This window comes from Ambystoma mexicanum, chromosome 6p, assembly GCF_040938575.1.
Source record: "Ambystoma mexicanum isolate Mex_15411 chromosome 6p, UKY_AmexF1_1, whole genome shotgun sequence".
NCBI lineage: Eukaryota > Metazoa > Chordata > Amphibia > Caudata > Ambystomatidae > Ambystoma > Ambystoma mexicanum.
The window spans coordinates 1,455,125,938-1,455,143,153 of record NC_090935.1 but is presented as its reverse complement, the minus strand read 5'-3'; the positions used below and the strand labels follow the sequence as shown (position 1 = coordinate 1,455,143,153).

Below are 17,216 nucleotides of genomic sequence, written 5' to 3'. Positions count from 1 at the left end.
CGAGAGAATACAAAATTGCTATCACACATGCCAAAGCTGAATCCTACAACACAAGGATTAATAATGGAGACTCGGGGACTAAAGAAATCTTCGCTATTTTCAGGGAACTTGAATCCCCCTCAGCCCCACCATCCAGCATTGTCAAAGATGAGGCTTGGTGCAACCAAATTCAAAGAGCTATGCTTGACAAACTCGACTCCCTTCACACCAAATTTCTAGCCCATCAAAAAGCTGTCTCTTCCCTACTAGCTGCCCAGTCGGCACACCCTACATGTGACACATCCAACCAGGTACCCAAATTTGATTTCTCTCCCATGAGCGAGTCAGAAGTCCTTGCCTTCATAAAATCCATTAAGCCCTCTAACTGTAAGGGGGACGTCTGCTCAGCTCACATCATCAAAGATTGTACTCCAGCCATCGCCCCCTTTGTTACTGCTTTCATCAACTCCTCCTTCCAATCATCCACTGTATCCAGCTCCCTTAAAGAAGCCTGGGTCCGACCATTACTCAAAAAAACATCTCTTGACCCTCTGATACCTGGCAAATACAGACCCATTACTACAGTCCCTTTCCTCTTAAAGATTTTGGACAAAGCAGCTTACCTGCAAGTTCAAAAATTCATTGAGGATAACCACCTTCTTAGCCTTCGCCAGTCCGGCTTTCGTCCTCGTCATGGCACCGAAACGGCACTACTTGATCTAAAAAATAAAATAGATGACCTAAGAGACGCAGGCAAACCTGTGCTGCTTCTGCTCCTAGACCTCCCTGCGGCCTTTGACTTGGTAGAGCACAAAACCCTATGTCACCATCTTGCGACCACTGCGAACCTCTCCCCAAAGGCATGTGCTTGGATCAACTCATTCCTTCAGGAGAGAGTAATTAAGGTTTTCTCGGAATCCTCTAATGCCATATCGAGTCCTATCAAAAGTGGAGTCCCTCAGGGCTCTTGCATTGCCCCTACCCTATATAACCTCTACACCAGACCTCTGTTCCGCATTCTGGACTGGGCATCTCATATACCAACTATGCAGATGACACCCAGGTGCTCATACCTCTATCGTGGGACTATCATACTGATACGGGCACCCTCAACCTCATTTACTCCACCATTCAATCCTGGATGGCAGACAACTGGCTCTGTATAAACAGTGAAAAAACCGAGCTCCTGCTGATTGGGTCTCCCTTCAAATTGAGCAAACTCGACAAGGAGTATCATGCCTTCACTATAGACAACATCTCCATCACAGTATCACAAACCATTAAGACCTTGGGCATATACCTAGAGCCAAGCCTGACCATGGACAGGTAGGTCAATGCCATTGCTTCCTCTGCAGCGTACCACTCCAAATTGATCAATGCTGTCAGGCCATTCCTGACCCAACCGAACTGCATTCCCATAGCCAGAGCCATCATTGGCTCCAGATTGGACTATTGCAATGCCCTCTTCATCGGAACCTTCCAAAGAAACCTGGCTAAATTCCAGATTGTCCAGAACAATGCCTTAAAGGCCGCAACAGGCATATCACGCAGGGAACACATCTCATGGGTTAGGAGGTAGGTACACTGACTACCTATCAAAGAAAGGGTTGTCTACAAAACACTTGCCTTAACACACAAATGTCTTCACGGACTCGCTTCCACGTATCTCGAACAAAGGATCTCCAAACAGACAGCGTCCAGACCCTCCAGGGCCGCCTATGCCAACCGCATCTTGGTTCCTCACACGTGGAGAGTGCGTGCTGGGGGCTCGAGCTTCCCAACAATGGCTGCTACTCTCTGGAACAACCTCCCGAACCAGATCAGATCAATCGAATCTCATGCTGCCTTCCGTAAGGCCTTAAAAACTAGGCTCTTTGTCTAGAGGGCCTACTGTACGTGTGATTCCTGACATATGCTTCCTCACTGAATGTCTCACACCTTGCGATGTAAAATACTGTTTCTCTGTAATTTTACCTACTAAAGCAAATGTCATATGTTTTTTATTCTTGGGCCGCTTATTGGAACCCTCAAGCAAGCCTTCTTAAGTATCCTTGACAGCGCCTCGATGCCCATGGGCTGCAGTGCGCTCTACAAATCCAAAATAATATAAAATAAAGAAGATGCACAAAGTGTCTTTTAAAGCTATTAAATGTGTAATGCCTAATTTCTCCACTTTCACCTGACTGGGGATCAATAGAAGTTGTGCAAAGAAGCATTTTCATCCGAATTGAAGTCCAAGGCTACAACCCGTAGATAGGAAAGTAAAGTTACCTAATTGTACTCTGCTTCTGAATCCTTTTTAGGGATACGCCGAGGAAATTTGAATTTGAATCAGTGCCAAACTAGTAAAATATAAGCGCTCTAAGTAGGAAATATATGATTGTCAGAAGATTTGTCATTTTGATTGAATTAATGATTACGGGACGATAAATGCTATTAACCCCATCTTCCCAATTCTGTTTTTATGTGAGCGATGAGAGAAAGAAAATAAGCGTTATTTCATTTTGTAATAGCAGGAGGATGAACTGTGTCTAAATATTTGCTATAATCTAGATCCTAAATTCATCAGAGTAGCTTCCAAAAGTATCCTTGTAAATTTTAGTAGTGCTAGTCTTCTTCCAAATGGTTATCTGACTGTAAAAAAGTCTAGACTTCAATTAAGTGAAGCCCTCTGTAACCAGAGGCTTTGGCTTTTTCACTGAGCATTGATCCCTTCCACTCATGTCTCTGTTTATCAGAGACCCCATCAGACATGGCGTTGTAGCAAATAGCTCTACAGCAACACCAAAAAGCTGGGTGGGGCATAGGGGGTGGTGTGAGGAAGGCATGGCATCACAGTAAGACAGACACAATTGATCCCAGTTCAAGGGTGTTTATTAAACGGTATAATGGGTGAGATAAACGGCTAATCTAAGCTTAAACCTAAAAAAGGGAACAAGCTACGACCATCAAATAATAATAATATAGTCCTAGTGGAGTCTAGTCAAATAAAAAAGGCCTACACTAAAAAGAAACTATTGCCAATCCTTACCGCTATGCTACAAAATAGTGTGGGAGTAATGTTTCACAATAAAAGAAAGAAGTGTTCACCAAATGATAAATCAGGATGTAATGGCCGGGGTCTCCCATCCCCACGTTTTTAGCACGGGACAAGGCGGGACCCTGGAACACAGCACACTCCTGGGCTTCCGGCACAAGCTTACAGTTCCTTTTCTCTATATCAGGGCCTTTTGCGGCCACGTCTCTTCTCATGCAAAGTCTCTTGCTTCAGAGGGGCCTGATATTTCAAAACCAACAAAACAAAAACAGTTCTTTCTGATAACCTTCATGTCGGGTGGTTACTCTTCACCCTAGGATTCCCTTAGCCGGGCTCCAATCCTTCTTTTAGGGTTAGTTTCTCAAAACACTTGTCAATTGAAACAGAGACTTCTGATGGGCGATCACATCTCACTGGGTCACTCTGTTATTCGGTGGCATTGTATGCTTTCCCAATATCACAGTTCATACAGCTTTCCCCTCAGTCAGGAGGAAACGCCTGTTTCCCAATTTCCACATTTCACAATATCTACAACGTGTCAAGGGCTTTCAATTGTACAAGGGATTTGGCTTAACCCTTGTATGACCACCTTGACACCTCACGCTGGCTTTTTCTATGGCCTCTTGGTATTTGTAGTTTCACTATTTTGCTGTTCAATACCTTCCTTTGTTCAGGAGAGGGTTACCAGCCGGAGACATTAGATTGAGCGACCATGTGGCGCCAGACCACTCTATCTCTTGTACCAAGTTCGTTCACAAAGACCTCTGTCTCCCAACCTTCTTAATGTTGCCACTGCAACCTTGGGTATAACACAGTCTGGCCCACTACAGGTTCTTCCAACTCACCAGCTGTGCTGAACTCGTTGCCTTTTCTTTTGCTGCTGGAATGAAGGACGGAACCACGATGGCAACCGCGTCTCCTCTCCTTGGCTATCAGTACACAAGGGTTCCATGTACTGCTGACATCCGTCACACCAGTCGACAGCTGCGATTCCCGCCCTTATGTTTCTTTTGTCAGAGGCTTTGCGGGTCTCGGTTGAAAAGGGCAAGGGCAACTCCTTCCTCGACGTCCTTTCAAGTCTTGCCGCCTTTCTCCTGCACTTGAACTGCTGTCCTGGAATAGCTGCTTCCTCGTGCTTTCAGCCTTGCTCTAAGTGTGCTCTTGTGCTCTGCCTTTTATCCCAGTGGGGAAGGGAAAGGGCAGTCAGGTGTGTGAGTGGTTGTCGTCAATTGCCTGACTCTGCCTGACCCTTGTGTCTCTGCGGTCCTGCTGAAGGTACAGTCCATTGTATAGTGCTTGCCAGTCTATGTCCTATATAGCATCTGGATTGCCAGTTTGATGTGCCAATCGATACACGTTCTTGCAGTTCCTCACTGGCTTTCTCTCAGTTGGGTTGTTCACTGTTTCCTCCACTGCCAGGCTTTCTGGGTAATGTAATTATGTGGGACAAAAAGGAAAGGATGGGCCAGTGTTGTGCACAACAGGTATGGGCCAAGAAAAGGTGGTACATAGTTCACTTAGCCAGGCAAAGGTAGAAGGGACTCAGACTGTGGCCCTCCCAACTCCCGCTCCCTGCCTCTGGGACAGGACTGGCTCTGGGAAACCCTGTGGTAGGCTACCAGTCCCAGGTAGAGAGGGATCCATATCCCCTCCTGACAGGGTCAGTTCCCTAACTATCGATATATAATATTCTGTACCAAGTTGCCTATTTTATTTGATTGTCATGCACATATTGTGTGTGTATATTGTTGCAGGTCAGAAAAAGGACACAGACACAATGATGACATTTCCTAAAATGATTTATTAAAGAATAAGAATAAGGCCTCTCTTTCCCTATCGCTATGTGCAACTTCCCAATAACTACGGTGTTTGTCTGTCGTCAGGAAATGTTCAAATGAGTAAGTCTGCTTTCCAAAACTAATAGTAACTGACCCTACGACTGTTCGAACAAATTAAGGTCAGGAGAATGGCTCCCTTCTCCTGATGGTTGGTTCTTGAATTCGTCTTTTTACTTTCTTTTAATATACAATTTTCAGATAGCCTCTGGTCACCTTCTATATTAATTCTTCTTACTCTCTCACAAGGCTTTTGGCTTTTCCCTCCTCTTTAGGGATTGCTTTCCATACTTCCCTTCTTGATCTTTGCTGTGTCCTTTGATCCAGGTTTAAGGACCCTTGGTAATCTTGTATGGTACTATTTCCTATATGAACTTTGTTTTCTGTGTGATTGCAGTTCAGAATATTCTGGTTTGGTATCTCTTGAGACTCCATTATCTTATGGACTCCTCTTGTCATTGTTTCATAATAGTCTCTCTCTGAAATGTTCCAATATGTGCTTCTTGAATTAGGGGTACCTTTCTCTCTTCCCAGTGTAGTGTTACCCAACTTTTACTGATCTCTTTCTGTGTTAGTTGTGATATGTCCTTTACTTTCTGTGTGATTATTGTTCACCTTTTCTGCTTTGGTATCTCTGTGTCTCTTTTATCTTATGGACTTCTCTTGTCTTGGTTTCATAATTGTCTCTCTGTGCAATGTTCCACTCTGTGCTCTTTGACATTGGAGTACCTTCCCCTCTTACCAGGGTAGTGTTGCCCAACTTTTACTGATCTCCCTCTCAGTGTTAGTTGTGGTACTCTTTCTTGCATTACTACAGTTCAAGTTCATCAACTTTTCTTTCAAGGTTTTGTCATTTATACGTGGACTAGTTTCTTGGATCACATAACGTGTCCTCGGCTGCCTCCCAGTAATGCTGTTCTCGCTATTACCTCCAATATTGCAGGGTGACGTCGCTGGGGCCTGTAATTGCCTCAGACCTTCTCTTCCGTTCTGTTTCTCTCTCGGTTCGCTCTCGGTAGCGTCTTCTTCTTCCCACTTTCTCTTGCTGTCTCAGCATCTTGGTATCTCTCCTGGCAACTGGACCATTAGCTGACTCTTCAGCATTTTGGTATCGGCATCGTTATGCGGGCAGCCTGCCCACCACGATGTTCTTGTGGTCATGCTGCCACCTGGTATTGGCTTCCCGTTTCTTGGGCTTCTCAGGATCTACACCCGCCTGCTCTCCAGCATTTGCTTCTCCGTTCACAGCAGTTTTGAACATCATGGGTTCCACAGCTCTCTCTAGCTCTGCCTCCTTCAGGTGCTACGCTTCCAGGGGACCTCCCCTGCCTGCGTATGCGTTCCTCTCGTTTGCCTTCATTCGGCGTGAAGTCCCATCTTCAACCTACTTGTCAAAGTTAAATGGAGGTTTTTCCTTAAAGAGATAGATTCTCTTTCTTGCTTATAATGGTGCAAGTTAGCTTTCTCTTCAGCCAAGTCTTGGAATGTGATATGCAAATATATACCCTTCTATAAACCGGCGGTTGGGTAAAGGCTGAGTTTTTAGTACTTCTAGGCAGAGTGATGTACGCACGCAGAGAGTAGAAGAAATCGCTGATTTTTTATTTTCAAATGTAGGTAGGAATGTCCCTGCTGCAGACAATTTGCTTTTTACTCCCACTTTCTGTTTGTTCATGCATCTCCACCAGTTCCAAGGCTTTCACTGTTGTGCAGATCATATTCGAACTTCTTCCTTTCATGGCATGGCATTGTTCCACCTTATGGCAGTTTAGTGCTATGATGAAGGGAAGTGTTTTATACACGGGGCAATACCTATCAAAGGGGTGCGTCATAACACCTTGCTTAAATTTGGGTATTTGGTAATGTCAAAGTTACATAATCCTAGCAAAAGAGCTTTGTCCCAAAGATGAAAGAATGCACTTGGTCATTGATAACATGGTATACCTTGCACAATCCCATAGAAGAAATAGTATGGGTTTAAAATTACTGTTTTGTTATGTTTGAAGCACAATTATTAATCGCATATACACATTTACTTTTGTAGCGTCTCCGACTGGATTTCAATTTACCAGCACTGGTATTTGTTCGAGGAAAGAGGATGAGCCAGTTGCAATTTTCATTGATCACTTTGGGGAAGAAGTCCAAGAAAAAAATGTCGACACAAGAGCAGGCAAGTTGCTACTTCTGGTCTCTTTGAAGTCTGACCCTTCCCTCTTGGTAAACCCCTTGCCTGGAAGTCGTTGTGACGTAAGCAGTGTTTTTATGAAATATAACCATGTTTGGCAAGTAAAAAGAGCATAGGTTATTGTATTTGTTTGGCCTGGTCGTTAAATGATTCCTTTATATCTTGGATACATTACAAAACTGCTACAGAGTTGTGCCATTGGTGGGAATTGGCCTAATATCTTTTACATGGCTTTATAAGGTTACATTTATTTTTGTTTTCTTTATTCAGCATTCTATATGTATGTTTATATCTACCCTAGTCCATATATACCAGCATGAAAACAGTGGCTATTGACTTACTAGTCTCATATGAAGTTAGCGACGTTGGTCGACGTTTTCTGCTCTTAGTGTGTCCTGCGTGTCTCACTCCTCAGTTACTTTGTAATGGCCATCCAATACTGTAAATTGGTATGTTGACTTGGCCATCGCTGCAGAGTTTACAGTATGTGACGGTCACTGTTGTTTGAAAGGTGTCATTTTGTCAGACTCAGCATGCCACAGGAAGTACTGCATTAACCCTAACACCCACTGGACTAAGCATACTTCAATTAAAGCAATTGTAGTAGCTAAACCGGGTCACAGTATTGTGATGGTTTGAAGGACAGGATGTTTCAGGCTAGACTATGAAACAAAAATGGACATTGTAATTTTGATCCTATTTCCTCCCCAGTCTGTCTCTTCCCATGAAGTGAGACATGATCCACTGTTCTTTAATCAGGTGGTTTCATTAAGAGTTTAGTGGTAATGGTAAAAAACAAATTATACCTGAGTTTCACAAATTAAACGCACCAAAACCGCCTACATTTTTGTGGAAGAAATTTCCTCCACACAAAACTGTTACCACATACGATATTACTGCATGCAGTAATATGGTGTTTCCCTGTGATGTTCTGTGGGACTCCAAAATGGGGAATAACTGGAGGGTTGGACCCTTCCTGTTAGGTTATGCTTACTGCATGCAGTACCGCATGCAGTAATTGTATTTGAGCTTGGTGGTGTTTCCCAGGAAAATACTTCCAAACTATTAATGTGGCCCAGACTCGTTAACCAGAGATATCATACTACATGAATCCTTGCTCAATCATGGTAGACATACCATTGGATCTTGAGATACAACTCTAGGTTGATCAGAAAAACAGTGCCAAGGCTTTACAACTGATGTCTATATATGTTGTGCAAGTACTTTGCTCCAGAACTCAAGTTTCAGAAGATGCGAGCACAGGTAGTATTCCATTGCTCAGCATTTGGAAAAAAAAACAATCGTATGCTTTGTATTCATTTTATTAAGAGGTCTAAGACACTGCGTTCAAAAAGCATTGACACAAGCAGCCCCAGCTTTGTGAGTCAGAAAATAAGTGGACAGTGTTTGGCTGATCACTATGTGCATTAGTAAATAAATATCAGCAATGCTTGTTGAGTTAGGAGTTGGGAGGGAAGGACTGATCCCATCCAAGTTCCATTCTGCCACAGCTGGCCTGAGTGGCTGGTGAACTTGGAGGCTTGTTGGGGGTTCCATAGCACCCTTAGAAAAAAAACAAAGGGGAAAAATAAGATGGTTGAAGATCACCATTTCGATTACTGTGCCGCTTACTTATGATGGCCAATGAGAGAAAACATGTCTGCGGTTCCTTGTGTTCTCCTGTAGAAGGGGTGTGATTTACTACTTTGTGCTGGATTGACACTTTTTGGGTTGGGCCAGAGAGTGATTTGCATATGGTTTTCCACTTCTGTAAAGACGCAGACTGGCTAATAAATAATGGCATGTTAAATTGCCCAAAGGAATTTCCCACTGGTTACGATTGATCGGAAGTTTCCACTCTATCTCTTTTTGCTTGTTTCGGTGTTGCTTTTAGTGCCACAGATAAGCTGAGACAAAAACCATGGCACACAGAGTGGATGATAATACCCTTGATGTTGGGTTCTTTGATAAAAGCCTCCTTGTGGGCACATGTAAAAATGTCTGTAGCCGGTGAAAGGGAGAAATTACCGGAGCAGGGACCAGGCAGGCTTAAAAACAGCTGGTTCCCATCCGAGTGCAGTCTCCCAAACAACAGCCCAACAGTCACTGTGGCAATGAGAGAGGGTGGTAATACCACGTTGAGACACACAATCAGACGTTCCTGATCGTTACAATAAACATGTTGTGAGGGGTCAGGAATGTGAGGCAGACAACTTTTGGATGATTTCTCAAAATACGTAATTTTACTAAATTATACATTTAATGAAACGCCACACTATCCCTACCATGACGAGGAATTCCCTGCCTATCAAAACTAAAGGAAACACCCTAACAAAGCATATCTGGCCCTCACACCTAAGCATAAAATGCACAAGAAAATAAATGGCAATTCACAATAAACATTGATAATGATACTTCTCATGTATTCGCAGTATTTCTTTATAGCCTGGGTGAGATCCCCTTCCCCAGGTTTCAAGTTAAGTTCAGTTCCAATGTTCAACATAAAGAAACCAGGAAATCCGTGTTTGCAACAAAGTTCCAACTCAGTTCTTGGCTCCTTCACTTTGTCAAAAGAAAGTTCATTTAAACAATGTTCAGCCAACAGAAAGATTTATTTTTCTTCCTGAAATAATAATTTTCACTTCATCAAATAGCATCAATCATGTTCTGGGTCACAATGATTTTCCATAACTTAGAATGTTGTAGAAGAAATGCAATTCCTTGTCAGATTCAAAGAAACACAACCTCGGGCAAGGTAAAAGAAACACAGCCTCTTAGTAGCACTTCTCAAGTCTCTCTTTATAGCTTCATTAATCAAAGTTTATATCGTTATCAGGATGACTTCACAGCACCACTACTTCCACCTGGATAATTCTCATATCAGGTTAACTTCTGTAAGAATTCACCTACTTGTCTGCCCCATGGTGTGCTATGTTCAACTGGGCTTCTGAAGTGTAAATCTACTAACAACAAATGATTTATCACAGCTTCAACAGTCTGCAACCTTACGACTTTGAACCACTTTCCAGGAAAGACAAGATCCACTTCAGTGCCCTTCACCACTTCCAAGTAGGCAAGGCACTCTTCTTCTGAACAATTACTTTGTCAAAAAGGCAGCCTTTTTGCCACTCTTGTCTTTTCTGCCACAACAACAACACAAATTGCCCTTAAGGATGTAATTTTACCTTTCCTCCTTATGGCTTTAGAAATGTGAGTTATACCAATTTTTAGGGAACTTTTACATTCAGTAGGGTTCACCTTTTTACAACCTTGCATTTGCCTCTTTGTTTTCTGTCACCAAAGCAGCTTACTGGTATGCCTGTTGTTAGTCTCTTTTGGCTGAAGACAAAGCTTGCACAACTCTTGGCTTGGGCACTGCTTGTACTCTCTTGGCTTAGGATAATGCTTGCTTGGCTTTGAAATAAAATGCTTGTTTCACTTTTAGCTTGGGCAATACCTGTTTCATTCTTGGCTTGGGCAATGCTGGTTCCCTTAAAACTCACAATTCAATGTTCAGTCACTTAACTTCAGTGCTATATCACCTTCAACAGCTTCATAATTGACTCGTTGGTTAACCTTTACCTCAGAGTTATTTTTAAGAACACGTAACTAGTTTTTCATCTGTTTCTGAGGGTTTAAGATCCAATTGATGTGGTTTGGAGTGTTTTACTCTTACGCGAGTGCTATGGAAGAAGTTTTACACACACGCGAGTGCTACTTCTGTAACTTCCCATTGTCCGACATTCAACGTTCGGTTTATTACTGCTTTCACTCCTACGTGAGTGATGCTGCTTGGCTACAGTTGCCTGCCTTTGTTCGTGCAAGTGTTCAGAACGCTTGGTAACACTCACCGGACTCTGTCTTGCTCTCTAGCGTGCTGCAGGACTTGAACTGCTTTTGGCTTCTTCTGAACATACATCCTTCATTGGTGAAGGTGTCTTTGTTCCCGCCATGCAGTCACAGAGCTCCTCTCTCTCCTGCGACCCTCGGCTGTGCGCCAACTTTCAGCCACAGTCTCTGGCACACTTCTTGCTGCGCATTCTCTGCAATTAGGTTCACATGGGGAAAAGCAGTCTTCTTTCACGCCTTCCGCTGTTTAACCTCTGCACTCCAGATTTAGGGGGAACAGGACTCTCTCAGGACAGGCAGTGAAAATCTGCTCGGTCAAAGTCCCTGCATCCCTTGTTTCCACCAACTTCTGCTTGGATTGTATTGAAATGCTTCAGCTCTACTGCTGCTATTTCTGAGTACTTCCAGCTCCCTCTCTATCTCCATCTAATGACATGCACCTGAGGGGACCTTTTAAACCTTTCTGCTCCCTTCAGGTGTAGGTCATTATGCTTAACAAGCTGACTACTCCTGCAACATTGCTCTTGGGCCCTCTTAGGGGATTATGGGGTTTGTAGTCCCAATCAACAGAATTAGGTTTTCTTATTTCTTCTATTTGGCAATAATTGTCAGGCTCCGGTTCCACCTCCCCTTGCTCCTCACCTGATCCTTCTGAGGATTGTTCCTTGAAAGAACTCTTGGGTTTAGAAACCTTCTTTTCCTTCTTAGAAGTCTTGTCCTTTGGAGTCCGGACCTTCCGCTCGTGTAGATAAGGTCTAGCCCCTTCGGAGGCCACTTTGACAGAGGGTGGAACCTGTCTTCGGAGGCTCCCGGGTTGGCCAGCCTCACATTCAGGGAAAAAGCCAAAAGGCAGAAAAAACCCTGCAGGTCTTGATTGGATGAGCTGCGGTGGAAAACTTTAGGAACCAAGGATGAATGAGAAAACGCCTCTTAATCGCTGAGTTGTCTGAAGAGATCACTGAAGGTAGCTGAATGCACAGAAGTAGAGGATTCAGACGAAATGTCAGAGGCTGAATCCTCTGCAATGGTGGAAGAACAAGAGTAGTACGAAATACAGCCTCAAACAGTAACAGTTTGAATATAAAGAAAAGAAGAAACGTAGAGGAGTACTACACAGGTTCAAGTTATAGAAAGCCCGGCAAGGTGAAAGGATTGTAATGATTCCAGGTAAAAGGGGTGAAGAGGCAAGGCGCCACAGTGTGAAAGATTAGTCCATAGAAAGGTGACAAGAATAGTCGCGTACAGTCGGAAGACTGCACGTGGAAGAGATGTACACAGCGCAGGGCGCCGAAGGTAATGAAGGCAAGAAAGAAAGTTGCGTACAGTCCGAAGAACTGCAGTAGAAAGGTAAGAAACGGCAAGGGAAACCAAAGCAGGTAAGATACTAAAATAGAGCCGCGAACAGTCTGAAGGGCTGCCGGCGGAAAGCTGGGAGTGGCAGGATGCCGAAGCAGGAAAGGAAAAGGAGCCATGCCGCGGACAACTGAGGAGACCGCAGGCGGAATTAGAACGCGTTGAGGGTTGACGCCGAAAGAAAGTAAACAGAACGGCCAGGGAGCCGAAGTGAAAGAAAACACGGGCAAACTAACGAAAGGGCAGAGCAGGAACAGGGGAAGGCAAGCTTGGCAGTAGAAATCTCCACAAAAGACTACGAGGAGCCTTAAGGAAAATAGTTAGTGCAAAGAGAAAGCAGAGCATTAGCGTGACGAGACACAGATACAATGCACCGAACCAGTGGGTGGAGTCTGAACTTATAGTGGACTCCACCATCTTGGGTGAGGACTGGAGCGTGGCAATGAGCTCGCTAGTACTTCCAGCGACTCCATAGCTTCCACCCTTGGTTCCTGACAATAAGCCATTATAAGTGTGGGTTTGCGGGGAAAGTTAAATGAGGGGGTTTCCCAGTCTTCCTGACCTTCCCCCTGTTAGGAACTCATGGTGACAACAGTACAGACAGACACAGGTCATCACAGTTCAAGAGTGTTTATTGAACTGTGTAGGTAGGTTGGAAAACGCCTAATCTAAACCTAAATCTAAGATGGGAGCAAGCTACGACCATCAAATAATAATAAAGCAGTCCTAATTGCGTCTTGTCAAATAAAAGGCCTATACTAAAATAAAACCTATTGCCAATTCTTACAACTTACAATCCTTACAATCCTTTGGCGCCACGCCCCAAACATCTGCCATAATTAGCCCAGCTAACACAGTCATCTCACCCTTGGCCCCAGAACACAGCCAGAAATCTGGAAAAAGAGCAACACTTCACCCATTATAAAAGCTAGCCTTATCAACGCAAGATCTTTACCCACACATATTAGACATCGCTGACTACATAATACTACATGATCTTGACTTCATTGCCATCACGCAGACCTGGTTACACGCAGCCTCAGGCCCTTCCCTAGCCTTGGCTAGACCAGACAACTACTCTATCATCCGAGCGGACAGAAATGCTAATATATCCAAAGGAGGAGGCATTGCATTAATTTACAAAACATCAATAATCCTAAGAAATATTAACAACCAACCTCTACCGTCAGCAGAACTACTATCTATCAAACTAACCTCCTCTTTGACATCAACGATCACTATCCACTTAATTTACCGTCCACCAGGACTGACTACCACTTTCGAAAAACATCTCACATTTGCTCTCTACCCACACCAAACATAACTCCCAAGTCATAATCCTGGGTGACTTCAATTTAGGCTTCCAAGACCCCAAAGACTCCAAATCCAGTACCCTTCAGGTTATCATATCAGAACTTGGTTTCACTCACCGCACAGCAGAACCCACCCACATCAAAGGTAGAACCATCGACTGGCTAGCTGACCTAAACTGTCAAATAAACATCCTATCCAACACTCCTTGTGCCTAGACTGACCACCAATTAATCTCGTTCACCATAAAAGAATCCGTCCACCCACTCTTCTAAACCAATCACCAGCCATGATTACTAGAAATAAATGCAATATGGCCGCTGAGAAACTATTACAACTACTTCAACCGATCATCAACCCTACCACTAACCTCTCAGACCCCACAGCACTAGTCGACCTTTACAATCACACCATCCTCAAGGCCATTAACATAATAGCGCCACTCAAACTACGTAAATCTAAACCTTGAGCTCACCTCAACAATTGGTACACCCCTCACCTCAAATCTCTAAGAAAACTGAAGAGAACTTCTGAGACACTATGGAAGTGCACCCCATTTATAGCAAACAAGGACAACTTCATTGCAGCCTCATTCAACTACAAGGTAGCCATTGTCCAAGCTAAAAAAGACAACTATAATGACCGAATAACTAAAGCTAAGTCCAACACTAAGGAACTGTTTAACATCTTGAAAGAGTTAGAATCATCGGCCCCTGCCCCAGACATCTGCACTATAAACTCTCAGTGGTGCACCAATATACAGAATGCACTCCAAGACAAAATTGCCTTGCTTCAAAGCAAAATAGAGACTAAGAAATCTCTCACTACTAACGCTGTTCCCACACAGCATCCAGCACCCTCTACTAGTAATATTCAGCCCCAATTTAACTTCACTCCCCTCTCTAGCAAAGAGGGTGAAACCATCATCCTAAAGTTGAAACCGACAAACTGTCAGGGTGACGCTTGTCCTGCTACTCTTATCAAGGAGGCCGCAAAGGAGCTGGCACCCTTTATCCCTACTGTCATTAACACTTCATTCAAATCTTGTATAGTTCCCAATAACCAGAAAGATGCATGGGTACTCACGCTCCTAAAAAAAAAAAAAAAAAATCCCTAGATCCTAGTAATCCTTCAAACTATAAACCTATCATAACAGTACTCCTTCTGTTAAAAATCTTGGATCGGGCAGCGTATCTACAGGTACAGCAATACCTCAAGTCCAACAACTTGCTAGGCCTAAGACAATCAGGTTTCAGACCCAGACATGGGACAGAAACTGCGCTACTCGACCTTAAGACACAAATCCAGACTATGAAAGATCAGGGAAAAATGGCCCTTCTTCTTCTTCTTGACCTATCATCAGCTTTTTGATCTGCTGAACCATAAAATCTTATGCAAACACCTATCTTCTGCCGCACACTTCTCGGACCAAGCCAACGCTTGGATTGAATCATTCCTGAACAACAGATCCATGAGGGTCTTCGCACCATCTGCCTCTGCCTCCCCAAGCCCTGTCACTTGCGGTGTCCCTCAGGGGTCCTGCGTGTCTCCTACTCTCTACAATGTATTTACCAAACCATTATTTGATGATCTTGACTATCTGGGTGTCACATACACGAATTATGCGGATGACACTCAGATACTCATCCCCATCACTGGTGACGACACTGTAGACAGTAGGACGCTCAGTGACATTTACCTCACTATACAAATCTGGTTGGCAAAACATGGGCTCTGTCTTTACGACGATAAGACAGAGCTGCTCCTCCTGGGCTCTCCAGCCAACCTGAATAATCTGGATGCCCTTTTTGCCTCCTTCAATATTGATGGTAATATATCAAAGTCTCCAAGGCTGTGAAAACATTGGGAATTTACATTGATTTTGCCTTAACCCTAACTAGACAAACCAACGCCCTGGCCTCCTCCTCCTCCGCTTATACCTATAAGCTCTTCACTGCCTGCCATCCTTACCTGCCAACTGCCAACTGCGTAACACTAGCAAGAGCACGTGCTCTATCCAAGCTCGATTACTGTAATGCGCTCTATCTTGGCACTTCACAACAAAATCTCAATAAAATGCAGATCATGCAAAATAATGCCATTAGAGCAGCACTAAATCTCCCTAGGAATCCACACATTCCAGACACCAGACATACTCTAAAATGGGTTAACATCAACCAAAGAATTGCTTACAAATCACTGTCCCTTACGCATAAGTGCTTCTCGAACCAAGCCCCGATGTACCTCTCCAAAACCATCTCCCGCCACACTTCCACATGACCTACTAGAACAGCCCAGACTCACTGTGTCAACATACCTCATTTCAAACAACAAAGAGCAGGCGGGGTCAGCTTGCCAGTCCTCGCTGACAAGAAATGGAATGCCCTACCTATCTCGAGGTGGTGTAGGTTCGGAAGGGGGGGAGGGAAAAGGGGAAGCAGTATACATTGTGTAAGTGATATAAATTGAATTATTGGAACATGTACTGCATGTTTGTTTGGTTGTTGTTTGTTATAATAAAATTAATAAAGTGTTTAAAAAAAATGGAATGCCCTACCTCTTTCCCTAAGAGAGGAACCTTCCTACCCACTTTTCCGAAAAAAAGGTCAAAGCATGGCTCCACGAGCAGGATTCTAACTCGGCCGCATAACTATTAATGTTCCTGTACATATGTATGTAATCAATGTATACCCTATTATAAAGCCTTTATCTGTGTAACTCTGTCTGTATTATACTACTGTACTTTGTGTTTTCTGCTTTCTATTTTTTGTAACTTTATTGTAAGCACAGCACCCAGATGCCTCCGGCCTAGGTGCGCGGTACAAATAAATAAACTAAACTAAAATAAACTAAATGCAAAAAGAGTGTGGGATTGTGTTCATAAAAAGAAAGTAGTGTTTACAAATAGGTCAGGATACGGTAGACGGGGGTCTCCCTTCCCCACGTTTTGAGCACAGTACAAGGCGGGACTCCAGAGCACAGCACATGCTCACACTTTCCCAGCATGAGACTACAGTTCCGTTCTCAGGTATCGGGACCTCCAGTGGTTAAGCCTCTTTTTCTACAAAAAGTCTCTTGCCTCCGAGGACCTGAGGTGTTCAAAATAACAAACAAAAAGTTCCTTTCCGTATGTACATTGCGTGATGATTTTTCACCCCTGGCTCCCCCACTTCCAGGCTCAGACCCTTCTCGGATGTTTGCCTCCCTCTGTCGGGTTCACTGTGGCTGGTGTCTGAATGTCTTTTTAAACAATCATTCACTTTACGTTATAAATATGCAGGATTCACCCTCCTTAGTTTTCCCCTTGGCATCCCTCCGTCGGGTTCACATAGCCATTCCTTAAACAGTTCATGGTTTGCTCAGCCTCATCAGAAAGCGGGGTTTGCTTCACCTAGCTTTCTCTTGCCATCCCTCTGTTGGGTTCACACTTGCCGATTTTCACAATCTTATCAGAAAGTGGGGTTCCCTTCCCCTAGCTTTCTAATTACGTGCAGGTCAAAGACTTTAGACTGTACAGGGGATTTTGCTAGACCCCTGTATGAGCACTCTCACCCTTTTCTTGCGGCTATCCTAAGGGCTGCTGGTATTGGTAGTTTCAACAAAATGGGGAGTCAACCACAGTCTCTCAAATGAGCACCCATGTGGTGCCGGACCTTTCTGCAGCTGG

The 17,216-nt window shown here is 43.8% G+C and overlaps 1 protein-coding gene across 3 annotated transcripts in view; it reads left to right on the top strand.

The window, feature by feature from the left end:
- LOC138510520 (zinc finger protein 630-like) overlaps window positions 1–17,216 on the top strand; it is a 350,463-nt gene that overhangs the window by 290,219 nt on the left and 43,028 nt on the right. For all 3 annotated transcript variants that reach the window (XM_069626234.1, XM_069626233.1, XM_069626235.1), the window contains one exon: window positions 6,896–7,021. In XM_069626234.1, the coding sequence (XP_069482335.1) occupies window positions 6,896–7,021 (126 nt within the window). The remainder of the gene's footprint in view (window positions 1–6,895; window positions 7,022–17,216) is intronic.